Source organism: Gopherus flavomarginatus, chromosome 6 (genome assembly GCF_025201925.1).
Source record: "Gopherus flavomarginatus isolate rGopFla2 chromosome 6, rGopFla2.mat.asm, whole genome shotgun sequence".
NCBI lineage: Eukaryota > Metazoa > Chordata > Testudines > Testudinidae > Gopherus > Gopherus flavomarginatus.
In genome coordinates this window covers 2,363,752-2,377,366 of record NC_066622.1, presented here as the reverse complement: position 1 = coordinate 2,377,366, position 13,615 = coordinate 2,363,752, and the positions used below count along the sequence as shown (strand labels likewise).

The 13,615-nt window shown below is 38.8% G+C and overlaps 1 protein-coding gene across 13 annotated transcripts in view; it reads left to right on the top strand.

The window, feature by feature from the left end:
- CFAP20DC (CFAP20 domain containing) overlaps nt 1-13,615 on the top strand; it is a 209,889-nt gene that overhangs the window by 64,002 nt on the left and 132,272 nt on the right. For all 13 annotated transcript variants that reach the window (XR_007774955.1, XM_050957357.1, XM_050957360.1 and 10 more), the window contains exons 6-7: nt 4,703-4,817; nt 8,896-9,052. Coding sequence is in view for 12 of the 13 variants with exons in the window: in XM_050957357.1 (XP_050813314.1) it covers nt 4,703-4,817; nt 8,896-9,052 (272 nt within the window). In the remaining variant the exon portion in view is untranslated. The remainder of the gene's footprint in view (nt 1-4,702; nt 4,818-8,895; nt 9,053-13,615) is intronic.

Genomic DNA, 13,615 nt, shown 5'->3' with positions numbered 1-13,615 from the left:
TCATATTTAGAACAAGTAAGTCTAATAAATGAAGTATCCCTTCAGCAGCCTAACATCATTTTTTTCCAAGTTCATTTTAAGTCTTGAAGTGAACATTAACAAATGGTTGTAAAATTATTGTCTATACAGTAGCAAAGTGAATAGGTAATCTGAGTAGATGAGTTTGTCTATACTCCTGGGTAGTAGCTACCATTTACTCACATTCTCGCCATAGTTGCCATTGTGAGGAAAATAGTCAATCAAAATTGAAGATATGAAATAGAATTGAAAACTGAATTGAAAAGTAATTTTACTTTCAAATGGTTTGCAAATGTAGATGTTAAATGTGGAATGAATGTTGTTAATGACCATAGCTGGGAGAGTTATGCACCTGCTGATCACAGGAATATTATTATAAATGAGGTTGATTTTCTTGTTGACTACCTCATTTTTTCTCAGCGTGGTCTCATTACTTTTCTATCGCATGTCTGACCCTTAAATATGAATACTCAAGCGCAGATACAATAAAAACACATTAACTCTTATATGGTGTTTTTCATATGTCTCTGAGTACAAGAAAAGTAATGTAGATGTTGCTTGTCTTCATAGGTTAAACATAGGTTATGTTTTTGATGGCAAAAATAAAGGCTGAGTTTCATAGCACGTACCTTACAAGTCATTGTGCAAATAAGATTCCAAATTCTAATCTCTCAGTTTCTGCATTGTCCCAAATACGAGCTTCTTGATGGATGTGTTAACTGTTCAGACCTCTCCGTTTAGTTATAGCCTGCAAGAAGTACTGTAATGAAAGTATAAAAAGCTATACTAAATCTTAAATAACAATTCAGTTTGTTTTCTAAAATAAATTACTTTTACAGCATATTAAGCAATTCCTGTTTCTCCAAGTCTACCTCTGACTGTTCAAATGTAGTCCCTGAACAGAATATAAATATGTATGTGCAGAGTTACAATTTATTTCAAGAAAGAACAAATATTTCTTCCACTGTAATTATAATCACATCTCAGTGTGTTACTGTTTAGACCACAAATATGGTCATGGAAACCATCACATTTAACTCCAGCATTTTACAGTGGATGATGTAAAATGCTGGTCATTATTTGAATGTCTGTGCTTTGTACGGCACATTTGGATATGACTGAGTTACACCCGCCAGTGCAACCCACCGCCTTCTTTATTGCTACACTAACTAATATATTTCAGAGAGGAAGAGACTAAAAAAAATATGAATAAAACAGATAAATGATTACTGTTAAACATATGTTGCAAACAAATCATTAAAGATGTGGGGTACTATTATGTTTTTATTGCCACTCATTTGGAAAGGTGTGCGTAACTTACTCATAGGCTCTCACTTGGGTCCAGTCTGACTCTGTGTTTTGCCATTGGCGTCATACGGAGCAGTACTCTCCATTGGGAATTGTGCCGTTAACTTCAATGGGAGTAAGATTGGGCTCTGTGTAAGTCAGTGGTGCCCAAGCTTTTCCTGTTGTGCATGCCCTCCCCCCTTACCAATAATGGAATCTGTTTGGGCTCTCTTCCTGCTCCACGCGCCCTCTGCCCCCATTACTGGTCAGTTTCCTCAGCAGAGGAGCTTGGGCTGAAGGCAGATCTGGGGAAGGAGCTGGGGCTAGAGGCACTGCTGGCCTGGGGGTGGAGAGGTAATGAGGGCAGAGCTGGGCTGGGGATGGAGGAGGGGGCAGAGTAGAGCTGCAGCTGGGGCCAGAGCTGGGCTGAGGACAGAACAGAGCTGCATCCAGAGCTTGGTGATGCTCCCTCCTGCCCACAGTGGGGGCTGGCCCAAGCCCCATCATGTGCCTCCCCTCACTTTGGGGACTGCTGGTCTAAGTAATGCGAACATTACAACTAGTGGCCTCCCATATTAGTTGCTCAATTTTAGACACCAACCACCTGATCTTATGGGAGCCAATGGAAGCTATGCTTACATAAAAGTACCTCCAGCCAAACAACAAGAACAGCAGAGGTGTGAATTCTCCTTCCCCAGCCCATAAGTGTTGGGGTCCTGTGAGGGCTGCTGCAGAGGGAGCAGCTGTTGAACTGTTGCTTCCCCTCTGTTTGGTTTCCCTGTGGGTGCTTGGGATAGAAGGCTGGAGAAAAAGCAGAGCGTGCTCAAGGGAAAAGCAGAGGAACAAGTTCTGGAAATTTGCCAAAAATTCCATCATCTTTGTAGTCAGCTGCCACTAATGCTAGGGAACAAGGAAAGTAGCTAATGGGTGCTCTGAACTCCTTCACATACCCACTTCTGTCTTCAGCCGCGAGCAGAACCTGAGATTCACATAGTTAGGAGATGTGTTGTGTTGAATCCATTTGGGTTGAAATTGTAAATTGCCCAAAGTGGGTGAAAGTAATTTTAATGTGTAAACATGTTATGTAAAACTTACTGTTGAAAGCACAGAACAAAGTGGAAGAAAGGATGTGAACTGAGTTTTTTCAAACTAAAAACTTACGATTAGGGGTTTTCAAGGTTTCTGGTGAGGTTACAAAACTATTCTAGGAATAGAACAAAACTGTTCTAGGAAAAGAGATGGTCAACAAATATGATTAGGTGTATGGAACAGCCTTCATATCAGGAGAGATTAAAAACATTGGGATTTTTCAGCTTGGGAAAGAAATGACTAAGAGGGAATATGATAGAGGTCTATACAATTTTGACTGGTGTGGAGAAAGTGAATAAAGAAATGTTATTTACTCCTTCATATAACACAAGAACTAGGGGTCACCCAATGAAATTAATATGCAGCAGGGTTAAAACAAGCATAAGGAAGTACTTCTTCATGCAACACACTGTCGACCTGTGGAACTTGTTGCCAGGGGATGCTGTGAAGGCCAAAACTATAAGAAGGTTTAAATAAGAACTAGATAAGTTCATGGAGGATAGGTCCATCAGTGGCTATTAGCCAGGATGGTCAAGGATGCAACACCATATTCTGAGTGTTCCTAGCCTCTCATTGCCAGAAGCTGGGAGAGGATGACAGGGCATGGATCACTTGATGATCTGTCTGTTCTGTTCCCTCTGAAGGACTTGGCATTTGCCACTGCAGAAAGACAGGATACTGGGGTAGACGGACCATTGTTCTGGCCTGGTATGGCTGTTCTCATGTTCATAGACCAGAACTATCTTAAGAGAAAAAGAATTATCTATATATGAATCATTGGAAACTTGTTTTAATTGGCCAAGTCACACCTTTTGGATATTTCTTTAGTGGGGACTACTTACTAACATTCTCAATGTTGCAGTGAGACTTCAGCATCCGTATCAACCCCAGGAGCACTATTATTACTACTACCATTACTGCGTGGTGAGAGGCAGGGGTTTGCCATCACACTATTAGGCCTTCTCTTTACTGACCCCCGAGAGATGGTCTGACCTGACGAGACAAGGCAGTTCTATCTTCTACACTAGGGAAATTTTTCAAAAGTTGCCCAGCATTCCTAACATGTTCAGGGTCACTATACAGATGATTTATCTTATTCCCCTGCCAATGTCTGAAGTACAGGCTGAGGTCAGATGGCTGAAGGCTCTCGCAGTTCTGAGGGAGCTGATAAGTTTTAGTTTACCTTGGGAAAGCTGTCTTCACAAGTAACAAAGAGCTAGAGACTGTCTTCTTTTTTGTAAAGTCAAAGCCTAAATTTTGCAGAACAGAAGGGAAAGACCTGACATATGTGAGGGACAGTTTCTTACCATTTGAAACGGTAACATTGCATTTAGGTTTCACATTTACTAAGTAGGTTTAAAAAGAAAAAAAATCAAAACTCTAAACATTGATTGAAAGTTGGTTGTGAGAATGAATTGTCATCTTCTTAGGGGGACTGTACATTTTAGAAAATTATCAGTCTGGTAGAAATACACAAAGTTGTTTTAAAATCGCAGATGAATGAATCCTGATTTCCAGGTATAAAATACAGCCTTTAAGGTAACATCAGTTCTCGGTATAACAGTGTGGAATAGGTTGGGTGATATTAGGCCTGTTCTGTTACCCCTGAGACCTGAAGGAAGCAGAACATAAAAATGAGCCTCTTTATCAATTTTAAGCAAACCTAATCTTTGTGGTCATTGCTGTGGTCTAAATCTGTAGATGTTCAAATTCGATCTCCTTGGTGTCACTGGGAGGTGACCTGAATTGTGAGCAATAAACTTAAGTATTATAATTCAAGTTTAGAGATATGTGCTCAGGAAGTGAAACTGACAGACAATGTTTTGTGTCTCTCTTTAAGCCAACAAAGAGCCTATATGAAATGACAGGTGCATTTTTAGGAAAAGAAAGCCAATAATGTTTTCCTATTTAGTAGGTGACAGTGTGTCCCAAGATAACACAAGCTTAAGAGACCAAAATAAGCATGATTATTAGAGGCTAGTGGCTTCTGAGTTCATACAAATTGAATTCTTTCATAGGCTGAAGGACTGTGGAAATCCAGCAAAAAGTGTAGAGCTCTGAAATAAAATTAGCATGTAAAGTGATTTTATATATGCAGGCTTGTAGCCACTAAGTTTGAATTTGAGAAAGAAATCCCATTACTTATCTTGTAAAAAAGGTAATTCTTAAATTCCCCATTTGCTATCCCTGATATAAAGGTTCTGCATGTGAATAATAGTTTTCTGTGGTTGCCCAAAGATAGAGGTTATTGAATTGACTAAGATCCATTTCTTCCTCTCCTCCCCCCACCCTGACTTTCTCTTTACAGGGTAACTGATTTAGGAAACATTAAAAGAAGATTGTATTTATCAACAGTCCATAAGGAGTTATCTATAACCCCTCTGCATGCAAAACTTCCTCTTTTTATGATCAAACGCAGAATAGTAGGTATCTTGGATATGTTACTTAAAGTACTGTTGAACAAGATATTTCTCTTTGTATCAGAAGACTTTATAGCGTTACAAACCTGATAAAATCCTGTTGACTCAAGACACTTGAAAGAGAACTTTGTCTAACTGAACAGGAGATATGCAATATCTGGTGCATGTGCCTGCGTTTGTGTAGATATTTTTATGTATATGTATAACTGTTCTCTACTTGATGGTATCAGAACTGCTTATCTATTGTGATACAGCATGGCCAGAGGGCAGCAGGAGAGTGTTAGCAGGGAGCCTTATTCCCTGCAAGGGGAGGAAGGTTTGTTATAGATTAACTAGAGCACCTGAAGCCAATTAGAGCACCAGCAGTCAGTCATGTGATAAAAACCCCCTGCTTCAGCCAGGCAGTGTGGGAGTTGGAGCAGAGAGCAGTTTGAAGGAGTTGGAGAAGAGAACAGTATTGAAGAGAGACAAAAGGAAAGTTTGGAGGAGTGCTGTGGTGGGCTGAGAAATCCAAAAAAAACCCTAGGTAAGGGGCACCTGGCTTATGTAGAAGGAGGGCAAGAAGCCCCTTCCCAAGCTGAAGGGCAGGAGCGGGAAGTAGCCCAGGGGAAGGAACCGCTAGTTCAAGCTGTTCACCACAAACCTCAGGGCCCCTGGGTTGGGACCTGGAGAAGAGGGCGGGCCCAGGTACCTCCCTCTCCACTCCCCTCCTCAAGGACACTAGTGGGGTAATTAAAATACCGGTTCAGAGGCAAGCAATGGTGCCCTGAAACCTTCCCCAAAGAAGAGAAAGCATGAGACCCAGCATAACAGTACTGGCAATCTGCCACACTATGAAGATCTGAGTGATAATCAAAATCTGAGGAGGCTGTGGATCTGTTATAATTGGTGCCCTATATCTATTGAAAAAACTCTGCCTCTTCCTATTCTCCCATAATCCATTTCTTTTTTGGTGCTTTCTCTCTACTCACAGATCTCTTCGTCATCTCTGTCTTTCTTCTCCTAGCTATTGGCTATTGGTCCTATTCATGACCTTCTCTGCATATAAACTCACAACCTCCCCATCTCCTTACGACCCTTGACTCCCTTCTTGTCCTTTAGGCTCTGTTTTCTCTATCCTTGTTGCTGTCTGTTGCCCTCCCACCTGCTGTCCTTCCCTTCCGATACATTTGGAATTCCTGCTCTGTTTCCAAGCTCACTACCATTCATGACCTATTGATCTCTCACGAGCTCCATCTCCTCAACTATGGTTGAAACACATTATTTTCCTTTCTGATTCTGTTTCATTAGCAGCCCTCCTTTTCTCACTCACCCTCACCTGAAGTTAACTTTATCACCTTCAGTGGAACTCTGAGTAAGCATTAGCACCTACTTTGAAATGTCACTTGTTTTTACATAGAATTCTACACAGGTAGCTACCGGATATAAGACTAGACACAAAAAAATATTTCATAGAGAACTTTAAAATGATTAAGGGGTTATTTTATTATCATTTAGCTGAAGGCAGTTATGTTAAGTTGTACTTCTAACTTCCTTTAGTTTTTTGGCAAGAGCTGTTTTTAAAAAATTAATATGCACCAGGCCATACCACTGAAGTAGTCATTAATTCAAGATCCATTGAAATAAATTATTTTTCTTCAATACAGTTTCAATTAGTTGGTCTTGGTGTCAGACTAACACTACTGTGTCAAGACTAAAGTATGCATTAATGTACAGTAAATTAAATTCAATCAGAATATGAACTTCAATTACAGGGTTTCGTTCAGATAATAAATCTCTCATCAGAGATCTGACTCAATAGTCTGATCAAATATAATGACAAAATGTTTTAATAACCTTAACCCCTGACCAGCCATAGCTTGTTAAAGAATAGGTCTAAACTCTGCGAGCATCATGAGTACTTAACCATTTTTTAAAAAATCTAATGGCTAGCTGCCTTTTAATTGTGGCAGATGTTTAAAGAGGGGAATGTTTGTTTTTAGTAATAAAAGATTGCTTTTCTCCACAGCCAAGGTTGCATGACCTTTTTAAAATTTTTATATAGATGCGATGATTAATACTGGTATCTACTGTGTTCAAATGTAAACCCCAATATTTGTATTGAACTTTTATTCCCTTAATCACACCTAGCACTTATATAGTACTTTTCATCTGTAGATCTCAAAACACATTGCAAAGAAGTAAGTATCATTTGTCACCATTTTACAGATGGGCAAACTAAGACACAGTGAAGTGACTTGCCCAAGATCAAGCCAATTGGCCAGTGGCAGAGCTGGGAATAGAAGCCCGGTCTCCTGAGTCCCAGTCCTGTACCCTGCACAGCTCTATCCAGGAGGCACTGTAGTCTTCTCATGTGTAATTTAGTGCTATTTCCAAACACTTCTTTTGTATTGAAACCAGATGCAATGTGGCTTACATTCTCAAACACAGGCTTCCTGTACTGCTATTTTTACAAGTGACTGCAGTTCTTCAGCAAAGTGACTGCTCCAGTACTAGACTTAGAAATGTCAATTATAATTAAAAATTGTGTTTTCATTAACTTGCACAGTTTATTCATAATACATATTTCTTACCTTTTGAACTTTCAGATTTAGGAGCAGAAAAATAATGGATGCAGTTTTCTTTTAAAGCTGCTTGGATTAAATTTAATTTGTGCACTCAATTTTTTCCCCCAATATGTTTTACATTTGGCATGTAGATACTGGGTTTTTTATGTATATTGGACCTTTTAAATTCTGTTTTTCTAGGGAAATACTGATTTTCATTATATTCAACATGATATATGTTCAACTACTTATATGTCTATATTATACAAAAATCAACTTTATGCACAGATGTTAAGTTCTCTTTGAATAAAATTGAAACGGACAAAAGTGCAGGAGCTATTGGAGTAATATAAGAAAGACTAGTGCCATAATATAGTAAAATTTTTGGCTGTCTTTTTTACCTAGTGGAAAAATAATTACCAAGGTCTTGTCTGTACTAAGAAATTGCATTATATTTAAACACTATTTAACACTGGTTTTAATCATCGAGTTAGGTAACATAATGCTGACCTTGACTTTTGAATGTAGACAAGAACAGGACAATTCAGTATTGTGTCATAACTACCTGACATGATGCTGAACGTAACTTGTTCTTGTTAAAGTCATGGGTGTAACCGTGTTAGCTAACTAAATAGTTTAAAAAATTGTTTAAATATAGTACAGTTTCCTAGTGCAGACAGCACACTAGTCATCATGTACATTATTTTGGAGGATGTGAGGGGACAGCACCTCTTGCAATTCATGGGGGAATGTTGATATAAGAAGTTACCAAAGAGTTTTTAAGCACAGTCTATAAAAGTAGTTAAAAGCTATAATGAAATTAAGCAACCTTTAAAGTATTGAAAGTAGCCAAGCTTTGTATCAAGACACTTGCAGTTAACAAATTCTTCTCATAATTTGCTTCTCCAGTTGTGTCTGCAAAAACATCTTTGTAAGGATACCCTGGATAATTGTGCTCATATGAGCATGCAGTCACCAATTTTATATATGCAATTACTAGTTTGTATATATAAATGACTGTTGCATGTGTAACTACTGCAGTGGTAACAGATTATTTTTAAAATAATGAAATATTGTGCATAAAGGAAAACTATCAGTGAGTTCAATTTCATACTGCAAGTTTAGTTAGCAGAGAGCTAGACATGGTTCAGATCGTTAAAGGTTGTTGTTAAGGGGATCATGATCAATTGTTCTCTATGTCCACTGAAGGTAGGACAATTAGTAATGGGCTTAATCTGCAGCAAGGGAGATTTAATATATTTAAAAAACTTTCTAACTGTAAGGATAGTTAAGCACTGGAATAGGTTTCCAAGGGAGGTTGTGGAATCCCTGTCATTGGACGTTTTTAAGAATAGATTAGGCAAACATCTGCAAGTTATAATCTAGGTATACTATAGCACCTCAGCACAGATTTTGGACAAGATAATCTCTCAAGGTCCCTGCCAGCCCTAAATTACTGTGGTTCTATCATTTTTGCTACACTGCAATAGTTTATGTAAGGATTGCACTAAAAATGTTTTGCTTCTCTATTCTAGTGGTGTAATTTGTGCATTGACTTGGTAGCATTCACCAGTGAAATATTCAGAGGAGCTGTTTTCCAGTCTTTGGATGGAATTATCATCTCAGCTAACTGTAAACTGAGAAAGATCTTCACTTTGAAATCAAAGCCTCAAGATACAGCTGAGGAAGATGGTGTGTTACAGATGATATTATGTTATCTCTCTCATTACTGTTCATATTGTAAAAACAAAAGCTTCTTCACCATAATCTTTGAATTAATCATTTGAGAAATTATGTGATTTCATGAAAATTGAAGTGTGTTTAGGTCATACACATCTTGTCTTCTTGGACAATAGATGACATCAAGTAAATGTAGCTATGTACATTTTATAGAGTGCCAGCTTCATTAATACTGTCCTGTGGGAAAGATCTCCTCTTTTGTTTAGAATACCTTTCAAATACTTTTCTGGAAAAACTCTATGTGGAGGTATCTTATCATGTAGTTGAGAAGATGGCTTATTGCTTAATTATCAGTGAGTGTTTCTGCTGAAAAAAGGGAGATGTCATTCCCCAAGGTGGCTTCTGGTCAGGATGAAAAACATGTAAATTAGCTGTACTCCAGCAGTTCCCCGATTACCTCTAGCTTGGAGATTTAACAGCTGATGAAGGCTTTCTTCTTTAAACAATTCAAGGACATGTTAGCTAGGAGACTGCAAGTCACTCTCCTACTTCCTGATGATCTTAAGGTGTATTAAACAGAAAGGTTTTAATGTATTTCAGTCCTAGATTATTAAAATTCTAGTTGCAATTTGAATGCCATCTTCTCATGGCAAAGAATCTAAAGAGAACTGAAAGTGGCCCAATGTGGAATCTACTCTTCTCACAAAGACTGCCAGAAAGGAAATTATACAAATGAAATATACTGAATGATCAGAGATACTTATGTGGTCCCTATTGTCATATTGTTTGAGTGCCCCACAGTCTTTATTGGGTTTGTCTTCAAAACATCCTTGTTAGTTAAGGAAGTCGTATTCTCTGCAGCTTACAGATGAGGAACAGAGGCTGAATTACTTTCTCAAGGTCACTCAGAAAGTCCATAGTGGAGCAAGACAGTGACCCTAGGTATCTACAGTCCCAGGCTAGCATCCTAACCACTAGACTGTCATTTGCATGGTGAGACCGATTCATCCCTTCACCACACCCAGCACGGATGGGTGGGAGGCAACTTGCACCTCCCCTATGTAGGGGCTGTGCAAGGCCAATTTAGCCTCTTATGCAGGCTAGGGCATGGGCCTTGTTGCAATGGCATCTATGGACTATTGTGGTGTCTTCTCTTTCTACCCCCACACCAAAAAAATCCCTTTTCCATTAGTTTGTCCACAGCCCACCACAGAACACCCCCTATAAATTGTGTATTGGGTACCACCATTCTACTTGGCCTTGCATTAAACCTAGAAGAAAATAGGGTCCCGGCTATAGGATTACAGTATAAATTGAATACATGGTACCGCAGATAACAAGATGACCAGTTCCAAACCAGTATAGATACCAGTAGATATTAGGGATTTATTATATAGAGTTATGTATCATAAGTTTCTTTGGGAATTAATGTTGAAGAACTTCATGTAAAAAGTGTATTTTCAGGAGGACTATAGAGAGAAAGCACTTGATTACTGTACTAGAAAAGTGTTCCACACAGAAGGGGAGAAGACATACAGAGAAGTTTGAGAGGGATTTCAAGGGAGAGGCTAAGTAAATCACTTGCAGGGAACAGAAAGAAATGGTCATAGAGATTTAGAGTGGGATTTTCGAAAGCATTCTGTGAGTTAAGCACCTGACTCCTAGTGACTTTCAGTAGGAATTTGGCACCTAATCTGCTTCTAAAAATCCCAACTGCAGAGTAGTGCAGTGTCGTCAGTGTGAGCAGTAGCAACTAAAACTTGATAGTGAAGTTAAGTCAGTGTAAGTATTCACACTGTCCTAGACGTGGAAGAGATCATGTGTTTAGATTAATGTATTGTCATTATATTAATTCTGGAACTGTATGGTCAGTGCAGATGTGTCAGTGATTTAAATAACTGTACCTTTGTGCTTTACCAGACTGACTGCAAAGAATTCTAATCCATGTGAATTATTGTCAAAAAGACACTCTGAGGGTATATTAGTTTGTGCCATTCTATCCAGATTATTTGAATTTGTAAGTGTTTTGTTCTGACAGGGTAATGGTTGTTACAGAGCAGTGATGTGTGTATAGGCATCCATTTCACTATCTGTTAGTTAGCTGATTTTTATGTATCTCTCTGAAAGTATGTATGTCATATTTAAATTTTTGTTGAGTAGCGTCCATGAGAGTGACAGCTAAACGGGTTCTATCATCTGAGAAAAAAAAAACAATTGGCAATAGTTTTCAATTTTGATTGACATAAAGAGGGATTGTGGTATGTACAGAATCAAAGCTGCCTTATGATAAATATCTCTTTGTTTATTATTAGATTAGACAGCAAGTGCCTAGATGATAACTAGCTAGCTATTGGTTGTGAATGAGGTGTGGAGAGTGGTGAAATTATCTTCTAATTCAACAAAACAACCTATCGGGAAGAAATGTGAGGTCATGAAGCTACTTCACATTTTTGTTTTGGAAAGCACAGAACAAATTGCCTATATCAGAATTAACCATGAACCAGGGAGAGAATCCATTATTTACTCAGTTGGCAGAAATTGCACTCGAGGTACTTGTCTTCAGTTAGTTTCAGATTAACAGAGTACATGGTTTCTCCCTTCCATTTTCCAAAGTTTTTAAAAGTATACAAAAATGGCCTAAACAAGTTACAAAATTCCTAGTGTAATGTGGTTAATTTAATGAGGAGATAGTTCTAATAAACTGCATTCACTGTAGTGTACTGCATTTTTAATGAGTGGGATTATCACATTCTGTGATTATTGCACAGTTGATGGGCATTAATATTTTCTGTACAGTTATGAATTTTCCTTATTTAGACACATTTTACAATTAGGAAAATGCCCAAAATTTAGTTGCATTAAAATACCATACCACATTCCAAATTCCAGATTTATTACTTATTTATTTATTAACTTTCAATTAATATGCATGTCTGATCAAAGTTCCCTTGCCCTTCTTAGACAACTAGGACCAAATATTTAGATGGTATAAATCAGCTTAGCACCACTGAAGGCAATGAAGTTATAAAGATTAATAAACATTGAGGATCTGTGCCCTCCCATATGTAAGTGTTCGGTGGTTGGCACTCTGGTTTCCAAGCTCATTGTTTAATATTAGTTCCTGGAAGATTATTTGGATGGGAGATAATTTAGGTGCAAGGGGGGGAGATTTACCTACACTGGCAATATGATATGCACGTGACCTTTGTGTTAGGCCTTCTCTCCAGTTCCACACTAATCTATTTAGATAATATGTACAACTCATTTGAGCAGTGCACTTTTCCCATTTAACCACCTTGAGATATTGATTATTTATTATTGTAAATCAGTGGGGCCTCGAAGGGTTTACAGTCTAAGTATGAGATGAGACAATAGGTGGATACAAAAGACACACACGCGAGACCAAGGTAATGGTGAGACCGTAGTGATCAGCATAAGCAATGGCCATCGCTCACCTAACCATTGTCAAGTTTTTACGTTTTTTTTAAGCATCATACCAGTGGAGAGTTTTAGAGAGATATTTGAAGAAATAAATGAAGTGGTTTTGCAGATATTTATGGGGGATCCTCCCATGCATAAGAGACAACATAGACTCATAGATTCTAGGGTTAGAAGGGACCAATGTGATCATCTAGTCCAACCCCCTGCACGAAGCAGGCCACAGAACCCTACCCATCCACTTCTATAACAAACCCCTAACCTATGTCCGAGTTATTGAAGTCTTCAAATTGTGGTTTGAAGACCTCAAGCTGCAGAGAATCCACCAGCAAGTGACCCAGGCCTCACGCTGCAGAGGAAGGTGAAAAACCTCCAGGACCTCTGCCAGTCTGCCCCAGAGGAAAATTCCTTCCCGACCCCAAATATGGCGATCAGCTAAGCCCTGAGCATATGGGCAAGACTCACCAGCCAGCACTCAGGAAAGAATTCTCTGCAGTAACTCAGATCCTATCCCGTCCAACATCCCATCACCGACCACTGGGCATACTTATCTGCTGATAATCAAAGATCAATTGCCAAAATTAGGCTATCCCATCATACCACCCCTTCCATAAATTTATCAAGCTTAGTCTTAAAGCCAGATATGTCTTTTGCCCCCACTACTCCCCTTGGAAGGCTGTTCCAGAACTTCACTCCTCTAATGGTTAGAAACCTTCGTCTAATTTCAAGTCTAAACTTCCTAGTGTCCAGTTTATACCCATTCGTTCTTGTATCTACATTGGTACTAAGATTAAATAATTCCTCTCCCTCCCTAATATTAATCCCTCTGATATATTTATAAAGAGCAAGCATATCCCCCCTCAGCCTTCTTTTGGCTAGACTAAACAAGCCAAGCTCTTTGAGTCTCCTTTCATATGACAGGTTTTCCATTCCTCGGATCATCCTAGTAGCCCGTCTCTGAACCTGTTCCAGTTTGAATTCATCCTTCTTAAACATGGGAGACCAGAACTGCACACAGTATTCCAGGTGGGGTCTCACCAGCACCTTATATAACAGTACTAACACCTCCTTATCTTTGCTGGAAATACCTTACCTGATGCATCCTAAAACCGCATTAGCTTTTTTAACAGCCATATC